Consider the following 19,665-nt stretch of genomic DNA (forward strand, 5'->3'; position numbering starts at 1 on the left):
GTAGGGAAAACAAGAGCTTGTAGGGGATTGCATCCTGTATACTTTGATCAAATGCAAAGGAGCATACTAATTTTTTAATAAAAAGGATTATTAATTTGAGGAAGCCCTACTTAAACTATTGCTTACATTCAAATTGCCCATAAATATCTATCACCAGGAAATTACTGAGTACTTTTATGTACTTAATACCATGTTAAGAAGAAATCTTGCTTATAAGAAAATTATAGTCTAATTTGATAAAAGACAAACACCACCAAATACAGAAGATAAACTGAGATGTGTAAATGAGCTGCTAAATAGTATGGCATGAAGAGAGGTAGTAGGATGTGGAGTATGTCCTTGATTCATAGCAGAAAGGAAAGGAAGTTGCCATAAGTCCTGGGACTATGACAGCCTCTGTGCAGGTAGCAAGCATTAGCGACCAGCATCCATGATGTGACAATCATGAATGTGATTCAGTGAAACAACTTACAGCACACAAATGTACAGATTATAATAGCTTTAAAGTTTGGAAAAGACCTGGTAATTATTTTAACTAAATGGAGTGTGAGAGAAATCTGGAATATTTTAAGACTTACCTGATAGATTTGGACATGTTGCTTTAAAATGATGTTTTGGAATCAAGTTGAGCTTCTTTGTGTGTTCTGGTTCTTAATGAAGCAGTTGTTTTCAGTTTTTTTAAATGTGCATGTTGCTTGTTTGTTTTTTCTTGTTGTCTGTCTTTATTATAAAAGCAATGCATTGCTGAGAATTGGAGATCCATACATAAAGGGGAAGAGGTATTTGCAGGTCAGAATCATAAAAAGATACCACTTTTAACTCTTATCGAAGTCCTTCAGCCTTACTTTGTGGGAGGCTTTTGACCTCTCGAAAGCAGTGATATCAACACATACTGGCATTGAGGTTTCAATTAAAAACAATTCTGTGTCAGGAACCAGTGCTCGTTTTCTGTATCTTTTTTGTTTGCTTTGTTTTGATTCTTCTTTTTGCTTTTGAAAGTTACTTTTACTTTTCCTCTGCCTCCATGGAGAAAAGCATCATTGGCTCTTTATTGGTGAACATCAGGGTGACTCCACAAAACTCTCCTGAGTACACTTCTTTCTCATCACTACAAAACCAGTATTTCCCCAGTATCTTCACAACCCCCTCCTTCTTCTTCCCTTATTCTTCCAGGTCCCCTTTTTGCTCCCTTCCTCTCTTCTCACCCAGTCTCTACCGCTAATGGTGTCTCTCAGAGTGTCCTATTACCTGAGGTGGGAGCAGATGTGGCCGGAGCTGGCAGCCAGGGATAGACACGGCCATAATTTTGGATGAGCTGGTTATAACTTTTGCTTCTGCTCAGTTTATATCCTTCCAGGTCAGCAGATGCTGCTTTATGGCAGGGCTTTTCTGTCTCAGCTAAGTTTAGATAGAAGAGGTAGATAGAGACAGATGTGAGTATCTTCCTTCTGGCTGGTGGTCATTAAACGCTGCTAGGGTGTGTGTTCTAGTAGTTGAAGGGGTTGTTGATTTAGGGTAGAGCTTGCATTATGTATGTATAAAGTACTGGAAATTTGAACAGTTTGGGGAAAACAAAATTTATAAATGCAGGTCTGTTGGCTCTTTATTTTAGATCTGGGATCTGTCACAGATATTTTTTGCCACATGATGCCCTTCTACAGCTATGACATCCCTCACACTTGCGGACCTGATCCTAAAATATGCTGCCAGTTTGATTTTAAACGACTTCCTGGAGGCAGATATGGTTGTCCCTGGGGAGTCCCCCCAGAAACAATATATCTTGGAAATCTCCAGAACAGGTACGAAAATATGCATTGTGTAAGACAACATCTTGAACAAGCAAGCATTAGTGGCTTGTTGCTGAAGGATTGAATAAATGGTTTTTAGTAGCCAGCTTATCCTTGTTCAAGGTATTCATTCAAACTAGATCTAAAGCAACTTAAAAATACCAGAGCCTTGACTGTTTGTCTTGTATGTTGTAACTTAATGGAAAGTGAACAATAGTAGATCAATATACAATGGATAACCTATAATACACTGTTATTACTGTCTCCTTTGCCCTCATTATAAAAGCCTTCTACTGTGTTTGATTGATTTCATATACTTTTGTTAATAATAAAACTTATGGTCTCTATGGTATAAATTGGTAAGAAAAGCAGCCCAACTGCAAAAACACACTTATTGAAATGGAACACATAAAGAGTGTAATTATCTGTTCCCTTAACAACAATTTCAGTAATAGTGAATGCTGCCCAGCTCTGATGAATACACATCATCTTTCTGATGTTTTTGACTTATAGAAAACTTTAATTAGGAATATTTATACTTAACGATTTTTAAATAAAAATCAAAGGAATGAATTATTTTTTTTTCTTAGAAGAAAACTGTCCTAATGATGGAAGCATCTCATTAAACTAAGCTACCTATACTTCTAATTCTGGTGCTTTTAAAGTTTAATTTCTTCACTTTAAAATTAGTGGCATGTAATGCATTAAAATAAAACATTGTGTTGTAATATAAACCACTCAACTCTGCTAGAAAAATAATATAGCCTTGTAAGATCGTTGCTCTGGGCTCAAATCTCTTTATTCTTGAGCATATGTATATGTGTAACTGATTCACTTTGTTATAAAGCAGAAACTAACACACCATTGTAAAGCAATTATACTTCAATAAAGATGTTTAAAAAAAAAAAAGAATTAACTACAAAAAAAAAAAAAAAGGCTTTTAAAAAAGTGTGTGTGAGGATGAAGGTGGGATTGGGTCTCTTTGCATTGAGTGTCCTTGTGGCCATAAAGAAAACATTCCAGTGTGAGCCTCTCACTGGCAGACACAAAAGTATTTTAGCATGGCAGCCTTCTTGAAGCCATGGATCCTTTGTATCAAAATCTGGCTTTCATAGTTGTTTTGAAAAACTGTCCAAGGTTTGGGATCAACCTGGTTTCATTTTCTTGATTCCTAGAGAAGTGAGGGTCAATGGGAGACCCTGAACAGCCTGCTTTCTAGGGTCAGGCTACTTAGGCTAAGAGAGTAATCCAGTATATTATGTAGCAGAAGGAGTAGTGGAAAGGAAGTGGTGGTAGATTGGGGCATTGTGTGTGTGTGTGTGTTTGGGTGGGGGCGGGGGGGCGATTCTTGCCTGTCTACTTGGGAAAACAGCTGTTTGTAACTGAATGGTACTTACACTCCTTTCAGCTCCAGTGGTCAGGGATAGGAGACTTTTTGAAGGGTAACTGGAATCCCAGTGTACTCATAGATATTTTGAGGCCCGTTTTTTCTTTTTTGGGTGCTCCTTAGAGTACCTGAGAAGCATTTTGTGTAATCCCGTCGCTGTATCATAGAACCCTTCAAAGATTACCCCCCATCCCCCCAAGAACACACCTTGTGGTCAGTCAGTTCCAGTGATTCTGAAAGCGGTTTCCAGGCACCTGGGGCATACGGATGAAAGAATCTATATAATACCTACATAGTTTTTGTTTTTTTTTTTTTAAACTTCGTACAAGTCTTGAAGTCTTAGCTCTGCTGGTTATTCCCGTGCAGATATCACCTTCCTTTTGATGTTGTGATGAACAAAGATCAAACATGGGCATTCCAGCTTAATGGCATTTGATTTTTTTAATTCCCTAAAGAAAATGAAATTTATAAGGTGCAGGTGATATATTTAATAAGTTCAGTTTATCAGGTTTCTCTACTTTGCAGATAAAGAAATACCATTCTTCAACAAGTTCAGTTTTTGGTCTAGTACCATATATTTTACATATGATTGATGATTCACATGTCAGGTGATTTGATGTTTCAGGGAATTCTTTTTTTCTTTGTTCTGGTTAAGTTGCTCTTTCTTACGTGGTAGAATAAGTGAAGAGCAAATTGCAGCTGTGCATCTTTAAATGTGATGTTGGTCAGTGCATTTGTCATAAGTTTACTGTGCATTAGTGAGTACCCACTACCTGCCAGGTGGGTTAGGTTGGTCCCTTGGCTTTCCCAGCATTGACACTTTGTGAGCAGGAGCTTGGGAGTTAGTTAGGATAGATGCTCAATAGACAAGGCACTTCATTAGAGTTTGTGATTTCTTTCCTCTTATGTGTTTTACACATATACAAGCAAAATATGGTATATCTTACAGTAGTAAACCTTGGGATGCATTTAAATGATGGCATACCGTTTTTTATGCTGGTTGCCTGGGGGATCTAGTTGGATGCTTACTCATACTATATCTTGTATCGGCGATTTATGTGTATATTTTTTCCTCGTATTTCTTTGGTCTTATATATCTTTCTATGTGATTAATTTCATTGTATGTGTGTTTTTTAATTGTAAGCAATAATCTAAAATTGTTTTTGGAAAATGTGGAATATTAGTAAATTACTAGTAAAAATTAAGTACTATATTGAATGCTAATCTCAGAAAACTAAGTATTATATGTTATATAATTGGGTCATTTGTAGAGACGTGGATGGATCTAGAGACTGTCATACAGAGTGAAGTAAGTCAGGAAGAGAAAAACAAATATCGTATATTAACACATATATGTGGAACCTAGAAAAATGGTACAGGTGAACCAGTTTGCAGGGCAGAAATTGAGACACAGATGTAGAGAACAAACGTATGGACACCATGGGGGGAAAGCGGCGGGGGGTGGTGGTGGTGGTGGGATGAATTGGGAGATTGGGATTGACATATATACACTAATATGTATAAAATAGGTAACTAATAAGAACTGCTGTATAAAAAAATAAATAAAATTAAATTTAAAAAAAGAATATTATGGTTATATTTTACCCACCAAGTTATTAAATTTTTGCTAATTTAATATTTGCAAAATATTAAATTTTTTAATATAAATATAAATAGAGACTATCAATATAAAAAGACTATCAATATAAAAAGATCATATGAGATTCTAAATTTAGTGAAATTTTTTTTCATAATTTCTACAAAATGCCTCTTTCCATCATTGATATTCTTTGAGATTTCTTCATAAATTTTAATATTGTGAATTAGAATCTAATTCTGGATAATCCTTGAAATGAACATTGGAATAGTGTGTAAAAAAAGTGTATTTGTCATTTATCACTGTTTTTTTTAAGCTTTGGCATTAGAAATATGGAGAACTACTCTGGGTTCATCTGCTTGTTTAATTTCACTTTCAGAAGCGCTTCCTCTTATTTTGTGTTCACAGACTTCCTCAAATGGTTCTCCAATTCAGCATCTCCCAAAGGGTTTTTTACAGAATACGGGAATATGAAATACATGAAGCACAGCAGCACATTGTGTTTAGCTGACCTTTTGAGTCATGGGTTAGTGCCCAGAGAGATAGAAACCAAAATAGCTCATTCAACTCCTAAGCTTTATCTGTTGATCAGTATTAAGAAGGACACCGTGATGAAAACTCAGATTATTGATGGAAGGTGTTAAGTGAGTTGATTTTCTTCCTTTAGAAAAGGAAGTATGGTTCTATAATTGGCTTCATTCTAAATACCTTTTTATGTTTAATTAGGCAATTTTAGATTAAATTAGAGAAAGGGAATTAAGTCAAAGCAAACTTCAAAGTTTATATAGATGAGAAATCCTGTCTTCTTGGAATAAATTGTTTTACGACAGGCTATCTGGGAGCAAATCTCTGTGGCTGACCTTTAGGAGGGCATTGATGCCCCCAGTAATTATATGCCAAAGTTGGTATGTGACTTTATTTCTCTAAGGATATTCCATTGGAAAACTATGGGGTTTTCCCTCTGATGAGAATTTATGAATATTTTAAATGGATAAAGAAAATCACTATGGTAGTTTAAAAAGTCTGCCTCATAAATTATGCTAAGATAGAATATGGGTAAAATACACAATATTTTAATATAATACACTTTTTAATGAGTTACCTCCTTGTTCTTTTCTTAGTAGTATTTTCCTTTTTTCTTTTGTAGGGCTGAGATGCTTCTAGATCAGTACCGAAAGAAGTCAAAGCTTTTCCGTACCACAGTTGTCCTGGCCCCCCTAGGAGATGATTTCCGCTACTGTGAACGCACGGAATGGGATCATCAGTTCAAGAATTACCAACTGCTTTTTGATTATATGAATTCTCGTTCTCAATATAATGTTAAGGTAATGAGAAAATATTTTATTATGAGACTGTATTTGAAGTTGACCCTTCATTATTAAAAGAGGCTAAAACACAATAGCCTTAGTTTCTTTGTCCCACACCCCAGTATTTCGTAGAATATGTAATTCTTCTATAAAAGTATAATTCATGAAGAGGAAAATTATCTTATATTACAGTTCCATTTCTAAGGTTGTCCCTTTCTTACCACTCATTGAGGATTAAAGAAACATTACTTTATGTAGTTGAAAACATGCACCTACTAAGTTGTGATGTTCATTTTCCAGTGATGCCCTGTTTTCCTTTCCTACTGAAAGTGTGTTGTTTCTTACAGTTGCATCCTGTGATTTAGTAGTGCACATGTCAAGAATTTTGCAAACGTCTTGTATCCAGAGACTACAGTAGCGTTTTTCTTAGATGAGAAGGCTTCTAAAATTAATCATTTGTCTGTCATTCTTGCTCTTTCTTTCCCCCTGTGGAAAATCAATTATATACCCTAAAGTTGTGAGAATAGTGTAAATTCCTTCCTCCACCCCACTCCCGCTTCCCATATCCATGACTCAGCTACAACATTCATCAACTCAAGGTCACTCTTGTTTCAGCTGTGCCCCACTGTCATCTCACTCCTCTCTCTCGAATTATTTTGGAGCAAATCTCAGTGGTCATGTATTTTTGTCTATAACGATTTCAGTATGTATCTCTAAATGAAAAGGACTCGGTGTAAAAAATATGATCGTAATACCATTATCACATCTAAAAAATTAAAAGTAATTTAGTATCATATATCCAGATAGATTCAAATTTTCCTGATCTCACAAAAGCATTTTTTTTTCTTTTTAACAGATGCGTTGTATAAGTCAGGATTCAAACAAGAGTCATATGTTGGACTCTATATGAGGAAATGAATTATCCAACAGTTTATTATATTCACATATGAACCTTTAAGACAGTAAAATATATGTGTAAATACCATAGAGAGGAAGTGATATACCTGGTAGGAAATTAGAAAGGTGATGATATACCACCTTTTATGTAGTGAGAATTCAAATTTATTAAGTAAACTTAAATAATATTAAATAAATAAATCTACTTAAATAAAATATTGAGGTTATTCAAGATACTTAAAACTGAATTTCTACCATGTTATAAACTCTGAGCATCGGGCCTATATTTAAATCATCCCTGTAATCTCAAAGGTAAAGTGCATACATGGACGTTTGATTAGAAGAGTCCGTATGTATGTGGGGATCTTATCTCATTATCTTCTTGGGGAATGGTTTTGAGGTCTGCAAAAGGATCCACTGCATGATTCTGAAGAAGTTAATCCTGCTTTTAGTATTTTACCTATTTCCTCCTTTGTTTGCCCACTAGAACAATTTTAAAGTAATTTAAAAAGTTGATGTATCATATACATAGAAGTGTGCAAACCATTAAGTATACAAAGAATATTTTCAAGTTTTAAAACCCCCATGTAATATAAAAAAAAAGAATATATGTGTATAACTGGGTCACTTTGCTGTACGGCAGAGATTGGCACAGCATATTGTAAATCAACTATACTTCAATTAAAAAAAATAAAAAAATAATTAACCCCCCCATGTAACCACCATCCAGATCAAGATGTAGAACATTTATAGCCCCTGGAAGGGTCCCACAGATGTCCTCTAAGTCATTACCAATTCCTTCAAAAGTAACCACTATTTTCATTTCTATCACTGCAATTAGTGTTGCCTGTTTTTGAATTTTATGAGAAGGGAATCTTAAATGTGTGTTATTTTGTGTCTAGCTTTTTTTGCTCCACATTATGTTTTTGAAATTCATCCATCCACCGTTACATGTTGCTGTAACAGTAGTTCATTAACTTTTTATGCTGTATAGTATTTCTTTTTTCCTTTTTAAGAAATATTTATTTGGCTGCATCGGGCCTTAGTTGCGGCATGCGGGATCTTCGTTTGCCAAGTGCAGGATCTTTGTTGTGGCATGCGGGATCTTTAGTTGCAGCATGAGAACTCTTGGTTGCAGCATGTGGGATCTAGTTCCCTGACCAGGGATCGAACCCAGACCCCCTGCATTGGGAGTGTGGAGTCTTAGCCACTGGACCACCAGGGAAGTCCCAATGCTGTATAGTATTTCTAGTATCCATTTGATGTATATATACCACCATTTATCCATTCTATTGTTGATGAGCATTTGGGTTGTTTCCGGTTTTTGCCTATTACAAATAATGCTGCTTTGAACATTTTGTGCATGTTTTGGTATACATGTGTATGTATACATGTGTATGGCATGTTTTGGTATACATGTGTATGAGGTTATGTGGGTATAAAATGGGATGGGGTTCTGGGGTTATTGGGAATTTACATGTTCAACATCACTAGATATTGCCAAACAAGATTCCAAAATAGAAGCACTGGATATTGCATTGTATGACGGTTTCAGTTGCTCTACTTCCTTACTCAGACTTTGTATTGTCAGGATTTTTTTTTAATCCTTTATGATAGATGTGATGGTTTTATTTTGTGTTTCTGGTAGTTAATGAGGTTGAGTCTCTTTTCATAAGTTTATTGCCATTTGGATATCCTCTTTTTTGAAGTGCCTATTTAAGTCTTTTGATGATTTTTTTTTATTAAATTGGGTCATCTGTCTTTTTCCTAACCATTTATAGTTCTCTTATGTATTTTGGATTGAGTCTTTTTTTCAGATAAAAGTTATACACATGTTGTCTCCCACTGTATAGCTTGTGTTTTCTCTCTCTTAATGCTGTCTTTTGACGAACAGAAATTCTTAATTTTAATTGAATGTAATACAGCAGTATTTTCCTTTATGGTTAGTGCATGTTATGTTTCGCTTAAGAAAATTTTGTTTACCCCTATAGTCATGAAAATATATTTCTTCTGAAGCTATCCTCTAGAAGTTTTATTGTTTTACCTTCAACATTTAGGTCTGTAGTATGTTTGGAATAGATTGTTGTGTATTGTGTAAAGGGAGGGATCGAGATACTTTTTGCCCATGTGAATATCCAGCACCATTTATTGAAGACCACAGTTTGCCCACTGCACTGCAGTGTCGTCTTTATCATTAATCATGAGTGAGACGAATGTATGTGTGGGTCTGTGCCTAGACTTTCTATTCATTTTTGTTTATCTGACTGATCTCATACTGTCTTAATTACTACAGCTTTATAATAGGTCTTACTGTCTGATAGTATAATTCTTCTAGTTTTGTTCTCCTCAATATTGCATTGGTTATTGAGCTCATCTGTACCTATTGGATCTGAAGTTAACGCTGTATTTCCTTGTATTTGTGACCCTCATTTCTTGCATCTTCACACACACATATTCTGCTTCCTGGTAATGAGATTAGGGAGTAATACGTAATATTAACTAAAATGTATTGAGAGATTATGATTTGGTAATTAAGTTTTTTAAGTGCTTTATTTAAAAATTTTTTTTCTAGTTTTACTGAGATATAATTTGACATATATCACTGTTTATGTTTAAGGTGTACAGCATAATGATTTGACCTACATATATTGTGGAATGATTACCTCAATAAGTTTAATTAGCATCCATCATCTCATATAGGTATAATAAAAAAAAGAAAAAGAAAAAATATTTTCCTTGTGATGAGAACTCTTAGGATTTACTCTCTTCACAATTTTCGTACGTATACAGCAGTGTTAACTGTAGTCATCATATTGTATATTACATTCCTAGTACTTATTTCTCTTATAACTGGAAGTTTATACCTTTGGACTACCTTTCTCCAACTCCCCCTCCCTACCCACCACCTCTGATAACCACACATCTGCTCTCTTTTCCTCAGTTGTTTATTATTATTATTACATTTTACATGTAAGTGAGATCCACAGTATTTATCTTTCTCTTTATCTACTTAGCATAATGCCCTCAAGTAAAGTGCTTTACTTTAACAATTATTGAATTCTCCGAACATTTTCTGGTAGGTACTATAATTACTCATGAGGAAACTGAGGCACAAATAGATTAACTTGCCCAAGAAACACTATATTTGGTGAAGCCAAGATAAGAGTAGATAATATAGTTGAAAATTGATTTTCTTTAATGTAAGCATAAGGATTTGGAAATAGACATCTACTTTGCTGTTACAAAATTTATTATATCACAATTATATTAGATTATAATGACATATTATCTTATAAGTCATTATAATGACATATTTATATATAATGACTTATATTTATCTTACTAATATCATTGTTATGTTTCTGGTTAATATTTTGCCTTTGCAATGGAAGAATAATAGCTAAAACTTATACCGTTATTTGCCAGACATGTTTCTAAGAATTTTACTTAGAACCCTATTAGCTGTAACACAGAGAGACCCAGAGACATTATATACTATGCTCAAAATCACATGTTTCATAAGTGGTAGAGATGGAATTCAAACCCACATCATCAGGATCCAGCTTCTGTGCTGCTCTTAATAACTGTTGGAGTGCCACTAACTCTTTTTGACTACTTTAATTATTTTTCTGCCACACTGAATCAAAATGGCTCTCAATATCTGTGTGTGTGTATGTATGTATGTATGCATAAGGTCAGAAACAGCAAAATTAGCATCTTATTAAAAAGAACACATTCCCTACTTAATTGTCTAATTGTTTACTTCTAGCAACACTGCCTTTTAATATCTGTTTATGAGGTCTGGTATAATGTTTCTTTCTTCCTTTGATTTATAGAATAGTTTGGGCTCATAAAAATGGATTTATATACTAGTAATTTGAGTCACTAATCAGAAAAACCTTTTCATTTGAGCAGTCAGCCTTGCATTTCTTTTCCCTCTTTGTGTTTTACCTATATTCATTGTTACCTGCTGGTAGAGAAAGTCCACTTTTTTAATGACCTGCTGTTCTCAAAAGTCTCTCTTCTCTCCATTATAAAGAACACAAACTGGGGAGAAGGGGAGGCCAGGGGAGGGTATGTGCATATGATATATGAAAATGCTTAATAGGTAACAAAACTGTTTTTCCACACTTCTGGAACATTTTACTCAAAATATGTGTCTTTTATTTTTGCTGCTTCCCCCACTTTCCATTCATCTCTGGATTATTCCATATCCTGATCCTTGCACACTTGGAGATTCTAGGGATATGTAAGGAGTTTTCAGATCCACAAATTTGTAGCTGTAAATAACTCTTCTTACTGCATAGGTGTACAAGTTTTCTCTTAGTTTAATTTGGGACTTGATGCAAGTAAAAGAAAGTAACTGAGTGCTTTCCCCCCTGCATTTGAGTAAATCTGAGCTATATATTTATCTTAACTTGGAAGCATGTCTTAAATATTTATTAGTAACTTTTCCTTTCGGTGCTAGAAGCAATTTTAAGGTAGAGATGAATGTGTGAATAAGTGAAATGTACCTTTTTTTTTTTTTTTTTCTAGATACAGTTTGGGACTTTATCAGATTATTTTGATGCACTGGATAAAGAAGATGCAGCCAATAGAAAGAATAGCCAATCAATGTTCCCGGTTCTAAGTGGAGATTTTTTCACTTATGCTGATAGAGATGATCATTACTGGAGTGGCTACTTTACATCCAGACCCTTTTACAAACGAATGGATAGGATATTGGAATCCCATTTAAGGTACAGTTACCTTTAGATAGCTACATATATTTTTTCACTTCTTTTATGTTATCATAACCTATCTGTAGAGTTTTGCATAATATACAGCATTTATGCAGTGTTAGGATGCATTTAATGTAATTGTGAAATTTTAATGCAATCAGAGATGTGTCTCCAAACCATAATCAGATATTTACAGAGGCTTTTATTCTGGAAAGAAAAGCAGTTTATGTAATTAGATTTTCTGGGAGTTGTATTCAATGTTTTATATTTTTCTAATTAAACTACTTATATTATTTGCACACCATGGTAGTATTCAGTGACATCATCATGTGTCTGCAGGTCAGTAACCTGGCAAGCTGAATTGTTGGAAACAGGGGCAAGGGTCAAAAGGAGCAAATAGGGTCTCTCAGTAGCCAAAATGTAGGCCTCAAAGTACATACTCTAAAACCAATGTACTTTATATGTGGGAGAACTTTAGAGACTCCATCTCAGTTCTTATTTATTTATTTGAAACACATTTCTATAGGTATGATTTTCTGCTTAGAAGAAGAAAATTTGAAAGAGATGAGAGGCAGAGTGATTGGTTGAAAAAGTAAACAGATATGGAGACGACAGGAAAGTCACTAGAAAAACATAAAAACACTCTAACCCTGCATTATCCAGTTCTTTTCAATCACTATCCAATAGAACTTTCTGCAGTGATAGAAATACTCTATTTCTGCACTGTTTATGTAGTATGGTAGCCACTAGCCACATGTAACTATAGAGCACTGGAAATTTGACCAGTGTGACTGAGGAACTGAACTCTTAATTTTATTTAATTTTAATGAATTTTAATATACATAGCCACATGTGGCTAGTGGCTGTCATAGTGGAGAGTACAATTCTATGTAACTGAGTCTCATTGTTTTTTGATAAAGAGAAACCACCCCAAGGGAATCCTGAGGCTTTTTCTATGTGTGTAGCTCAGGAGAGTAATTTATTTTCATGACAAATTCATTGTCAATGAAGTTCAAAATATGAATTCATGATGATTGATTTTCATGATGAATCTTAGCATTAAAAATAAAAATTTATATCAAACCTACCCTCTTCTATGTACTAATGGATATTGAATATATTTTGGACAGACTTTTTATAAAAATCAATAATTTCTTTAAGAATTGTACTTTTTTATAGTAGTGTGTGTTTTTATTATTTTTACTGTTGTTGTGCTACTGTTCCCACAAACTAACAGTAACTGTTATTTAAAAAGCCTAACCTTTGACTATTTGGGGGGATATTCACAAACGTGCCAGATGAATATACATTATTTGTAACAAAATAGATTTATATATTACAGAGATTTCTGCATTCTTACCCAATAGAATCTTAGTTATCTTTATGTTAGTTATCTTTACAGTTAGTTATCTTTTTGTTATTCATAATTTTTGTGTCAAGTATTTTTTAGTGGCAAAGAGTTATGAATATTGCTTCAGTCTTAATTTATTGAACTTGTTTAAGGTGTTACTTAAATATATTACTACTGGTAATATATTTTGATAATTCTGCTGCTTTAAAATAAAACAATAAACCTAAAGTTAGTTGATTTCAAAATGTAATTAATTTATTTGAAAATAAGTTAATAGTGTGATAATGATATTTCATCCTCAGCTCATTTGTAAAACATGTATAAAATAGAAATGTACAAAGAAGAAAATATTCTTGAAATCCACTTTTTTACATTTTGGAGTATTTATATGTATATATATTCTTTATTTATTTATATGTATATATATTCTTTCCATAACCGTAAGAATATATATATTCTTTCCATAACCATAATATTCTTTTATTTCCATAAAATATTCTTGAAATCCACTTTTTTACATTTTGGAGTATTTATATGTATATATATTCTTTCCATATATATTCTTTCCATAATCAATACTTGCTCTGGATATATATGCATACATATACATACAATTTCCTTAATTCCTATATAGTGATTTTCATGCCATGAATTTCAGAAGGCTTATAATTTTATAAAGTGGAGATTATTTAGTTTCTTTTAATTATTTCAACAATTCAAATGAACCCTTTTTTTTTTAAGCAGTTTGAATCTCTCCTTGTTTTTTGATACCTTGATACATTTTCATGCTTCCTTGATTTTTCTCTCCATCATCTTAACATGTTTGTGGTAAAGAATCTTATATTTTTCACTCCATCAAGGCATGTCTCTTTTTAAAGAACTTTTAAGAAACCTATCTTGAACCATGTCCTCAGGTGAAAAACATTAAAGATGAAAATTATAAACCCCCATATTATTGCTCAAAACTGTCCTTAAGCTGACGTATTTTTATTCTTTACTTTAAAATACTAAGAAAAATGGCATAAGATTTATCATCTTTCAGTTTCTAATGTTAAATTCTCTATAGTTGTTGTATGTTATCATTCAGCACTTAGAATAACTCTTGTCTCTGAGCTGTCTGGCCATCATTTTCTTCTTCTCCTTTACTGTTAGTCTCACACTCATGTGGCCATGCATTTCCCTCCCACCTCTCCTCTTAATGTACCTATGTGAGAGTAAATGGCTTTCTGGTGATGAAGTTCATGGTATATGTCTAAGCTGCTGAGAAGAAGGGATGGAAACACTTATCCAGTTCTTAACTGCTTTGAGATATTTTTTCCCTATGTTATATGTAAATGGGCACATCTTTCTGCCAACAGGTACTGGCTTCTCTTCCTTATATCACTGAGACATGGTGTTCTTTGATGATTGAGAATTTAGATGTATTAGGTGGATACCTTTGTGTGTGTTTTTTTTTTACCTTTGTGGTTTTATAGAAATGTTTATTACAATATCTGTCTTATAAACTGATTGTACTGAAATCATGGATTTAAAAAAAAACCACATTTGAAAATGTATCAGTGCCACCTATTTTAGGTAGTAAACTAAAATGTTTGTTTTGAAATAAAAATTAATGACTGTTTTATGCAATTAGGGCTGCTGAAATTCTTTACTATTTCGCCCTGAAACAAGCTCAGCAATACAAGATAAGTAAATTTCTTTCATCATCCCATTATATGATGCTGACAGAAGCAAGAAGGAATTTGGGACTATTTCAACATCATGATGCTATCACAGGAACTGCAAAAGATTGGGTGGTTGTGGATTATGGTACCAGGTAATATATTGAAAAGTGGACTTAAAACAAAATCTTTAAAAATTTCAGGTCATAAGCTTTTATCTTTTGATGAAGTATCTTTTTTAATTTAATACTGAATTTTTACTGAAGTAAAGCACACTAAATCAAACCAATTTCAAAGATACATGTGTCACACCAAGAAAACATTTTCAGTTATGCTGACAGCCCAAAATGCTTATGTTTTGATGAAGTTTTTAATAATTATGTCACTTACAAGGTTTGCTATAGAAAACCCACCAATTTTCAGAGTCACCAATTTTTCAAGAAATCTGTTGACAAAGTACTGGCTGTCCCAACTTTTTATTGTAGTGCATTTCTGTAAATGGAGTAGTAGAACATTATTATAAAACCGATCCCACTTTTCCCCAAGTACAGTGTGGTAATTGAGGTTACTTCTTGACCAAGGATTTGGTATCAAGTAAATCATAGTTATAATCCAGGGAGATAAAGAGCTCCACTTCATTATATAGCCATTTAATTTCATCCGATTTCATATCCATTTGTTCTTGGATACCTCATTTTTTGATAGGGGCATTGACAAAAAAGTTTAAGCCTAGAAGAATAGCCAGGAAGTAGAAGAGCCTAGAAATCTTGTCATATATGGCCGATATAAGGAATTGGGATGAAAAGCGATGGCCTGGGTATTGATATCAAAGCCATCTTTAGCTCTTGGATGGTCTGTCAAATGAATGACGGAGTAGAACTCAGTTATTTTCATGTTGCAGATCAGAAACAATGAGTACAGCCTTTGGCTCAGAATAGCAGAGGGCTTTGTAAACAGTGCTTCCCAATAAGCTTACCTTTTGTGTTAGTGAGATTTCCATCATCATACCAGAGTTGAGGCTGCCATTCGTTAGGATCAGTGCAGAGGAGATTCCCACACTGGGGGAGGAGTTTTGCCTATTGTTTCACTGTAGCTTAGGTTAGTATTTCTTCCAGATTATGCTTTGATATTATTTTTAAATCATTAAAACTATGCTCTGATTATAGATTTAAAAAGTGAATCTCTTTGGTAGGTATTCACATATGTGGAAAGTGTACATAGCACATAAAGTCATTATTAAAAAATTGATCCACTACTGATACTACTAATTGTAATGAGGGTTAATTAAATTTTGAGTTACAGTATTTCGACTGCCTTTCACTAAACTTGGGAAGAAAAGTATTCTTGAGGTTTCATTAGTGGATTTGAGTCTTTAAAAAATATATTCAAGGTAGTACCTTGAATATCTTCTCAGTTTTCTTATGGCAAATGTATTTGGCATCCGTCTATTGAGATTGAGCTGGGCTTAAAGTAGGAAAAACTCATTGTATGATAATGATGTTATTTCTTCCACAGAAAGCAGTTTTGAAAGTAAGGTCAGATACTCCATTTTTCTTTTTCACCTGTTCCTGTCTTCTTGGTTTATTGAGAGTTTAAAAGTGAGGCTGCTGGGAATCAGACCAGAGCAGAGCTCCTGAGAAAATAGAGAAGTCATCCTCCTCCACTGCCTACTTGCTATCTCTCTGGCTGTGATATTGAAAGAGATTTGGGTACAGGTCATTGGGTTTTTGCTACAGAACATTTTCTGTCTCATAACCTCTCCAGAGGCCTGTCATTAGTTCCTCCATATGTTTGGTGTTGCTTTTAGCTTATAAAAGCATCCCCATACAAAATTGCATCTCAGAGAAAAAAGACACAATAATTCTCAAGTTGTACTTGACATTTGTAAATTTGCTTTGTGAGTACTTCACACTTCATTGAAAAGTCATAAACAATTATCAAGTCATTAGCCCAGACATTTTAAGTAGGAAATTTCAAAACACAAGTTAGAGAATTATAAATAAAGAGGCAGCTAGTATTGGGTGGTCTCTTGTCCTTGGATTGTTGACTACTTTTTATTCAGATGTTGGCAGAAATGTCCCAGTGAACAAGTGTATGAGTTAGGGGCTGCCTTTGGCTGCTAGTAATAGCAACTCGAAACAGAATTAATCCTATCCTGCTTATTTTTAGGCCATGTGAAAGGTGTGACAGCTCCACAATGCCATCAGGGCTCCAGGCCCTTTTAGCTCTCTCTTCCGGCCGTTTAAGGGTGACTCTTAGTGTCATGCTGTCAACAGTAGATTGAATCTTTATGTAATTATAAACTGGAGAGCAAGCATACATCATGGCATATTTGGATGTTAATTCTAATCATGGCATAAAAAATGAATTAGACTGGGCAGTGTCTATGTGGATGTTCAGCTTAAAAGTGGTTAATGGGGCTGTGTGAAGAAGGAATGGTAATGAGGTCAGTTACAGAAAGATTAAGAATTCTGTCAATTGCTAAGTTGTAATAAAGATAGGTAGGAGAAGAAAATGAACAGAGGATAAGAACAAATGAGACTCCTAACATGTAGATCAAACTATTGAATAACAGACATGATAACGTCTCCTTTAGACTGCAGGAATGGTAGCAAACTAGAAAACTGTGATTCCAAAGTGACGTTTCCTGAACTGTTTCATAATAGGATAAAGGCGGGTCAGGAAATTAGAGGATCTGAGAAATATCACGTTGATGAAATGTTGACACATGTAAAATTTTGTTTTACCCAGTTTTCCCCAGACTTATTTACTGTGTTTAGCTTTGTTTTGTTTTCAATAAAATAGCTTTATACATACTGAGAAAGTGTTTGGGAAATGCGCCTGTCCTTAGCGGTCATCTCATAAGAAGACTGTGTGTGTGCCTTTAGGACACGAAAATTGATTCGTGACACTCACTCAGTTTAATTAGGACTGCTTTAATACACTGTAACACATAAAAAGTTTTAGCTGATGGAGAACATGACTTATTCTTCATGTTCAGGCGACCTCATAAAGATAGCCATGTAGATAATAAAAATAAACTTAGATTGAAGGAGTTGTTTTTCTAACTGAATTGTATTCATTCATGTATATGGTCTTTTAGTCTGGTGAGAACACTTACTACTATTTAGTAAAACATTTGAATAGACTGAAATTTAGCTGGATGATGGTCTGAACTTAAATCCATAAGATTTTAATACTATGGTTACAGATTTACTGTGTAAATGCATTTAATTCATAACTTATTGATCATGATCGCTTACATCTTTGAAGTTAATCTTAATGCTCTGGAAAAAAGAAGTTATTTCTATCTAATTCTTTTACAATTTTTTTGTTGTTGCATGCCAACAAAAATGTTTTTAACACATAGATCCAAAATTGCTTCCTGTGTTGGGGAAAATAATATAATCACTCTATAAACATAATAGATTCATTCTAATGGTTGATTGAAAACATGCTTAGCAAAGTTTCTCTACAGATTTCTCCAATATGAGTTTACTTAGAGGTGCCTACTCTCTAAAGCTTTAAAAAAGTAAGATTAAACTTGGAAAAAAGGCAAGTTTTTTCCCCTATGTGTAGTGCTTCACCAATAGCTGTTAATGTACTGAGATTTTATTCCAGAATTGATCTTGAAACAGTTGATTCATAAGCATGCCTTTGGCTCCTCAGACATAATTATACAATTTGAATACAGTTAAGAATATCAGTGACAAGAAATATAATAAGGACAAAGACAATTTCATTATCTGGATCTATGAAATACTTTTTTTCTCTAGTTCTTTTGAACAAGAACATGAAACTAAATTCACAAAATATCTATTTGAATTCTTCAGGAATTTAAATTCTTTGAAATGTGTATACTGATTGAATTTTTTTGTGAATGAGAGTTAATCCCATGTCTTCTTTTGTCATTATTTCAATGCTTGTTAAAGGTTTTTCTAAAGTAAAGTATCAAATCATTGCTTTTTGGTAGAACGCCTTAGAGCTATTGGGGTGATCATGCTGGCTATTGTTATTATTTGGTATGATATTCATGTAGAATATAAGTAGTTTGAATAAGTTTATGTGTTTCGGGTGTGTCTAGAAAGTTTTCTTATTTTAAATGAATCCTTATCAGTGATTCCTTCTGATTAACTTTTCTTTATCCCTAAGTACTTCATTCAGGGTTAAAAAAAAAAAGCCAATTCATCATAGGTTTATTATAGGTTTCACTTTGTATACAGGATGAAGGTGATAGTGGTTTGGCCATAATTAAAGAAACTGAAAATATTATATACAGATTTTTAAAAATGTTTTTATTAAAGTATAGTTGACATCCAATGTTGTGTTAATTTCTACTGTAGCAGTGATTCAGTTATACACATATATATTTTCATATTCTTTTCCATTATGGTTTAATCACAGGATATTGTATATAGATCCATGCACTACACAGTAGGACCTTGTTGTTTACCCATTCTATGTATAATAGTTTGCATCTGACTAATCCCAAACTCCCAATCCAACCCTCCCCCACCCCCTTCCCCCTTGGCAACCACAAGTCTGTTCTCTAGGAAAATATTGTATAGAGATTTTTTGGGGGGGATTTTATGTTATTTATTTTTTATACAGCATAGAGATTTTTGAATTACTCCTCAGACTAGTAAAATTTTTGGTTCACAGACTCTTTCATTCATTGATGAATTTAAAGAAGATAATTGGACATTCTGCACTGCTGCTTATTTTGAAGGACAAACGCTCCTACGACTCTTACTCTTTTGATACCTTCCTAGAAATGGTTAGTTGATATCCTCTATTTTCATAATAAAAATGTGTGAGTCTTTTGTTCTTGGGTTGGAAAAGGGAGTGAGAAGCTTAATAAAAAGAGACATTGAAATATAATTTTTTCTTTTTACATTATTTGAAAGAATTTGTAAGAATTTGTATCACTTTATATAAATTACCTGTGTGTTCTTTC

The 19,665-nt window shown here is 33.7% G+C and overlaps 1 protein-coding gene across 1 annotated transcript in view; it reads left to right on the plus strand.

Moving 5' to 3' along the window:
- MAN2A1 (mannosidase alpha class 2A member 1) overlaps window positions 1–19,665 on the plus strand; it is a 161,179-nt gene that overhangs the window by 71,883 nt on the left and 69,631 nt on the right. Inside the window, exons 7-11 of the mRNA XM_007462587.1 lie at window positions 1,613–1,799; window positions 5,919–6,096; window positions 11,512–11,714; window positions 14,681–14,863; window positions 19,371–19,485. Of these exons, the coding sequence (XP_007462649.1) occupies window positions 1,613–1,799; window positions 5,919–6,096; window positions 11,512–11,714; window positions 14,681–14,863; window positions 19,371–19,485 (866 nt within the window). The remainder of the gene's footprint in view (window positions 1–1,612; window positions 1,800–5,918; window positions 6,097–11,511; window positions 11,715–14,680; window positions 14,864–19,370; window positions 19,486–19,665) is intronic.

Source organism: Lipotes vexillifer, unplaced genomic scaffold (assembly GCF_000442215.2).
Source record: "Lipotes vexillifer unplaced genomic scaffold, Lipotes_vexillifer_v1.1 scaffold710, whole genome shotgun sequence".
In the NCBI taxonomy this organism is placed as follows: Eukaryota; Metazoa; Chordata; class Mammalia; order Artiodactyla; family Lipotidae; genus Lipotes; species Lipotes vexillifer.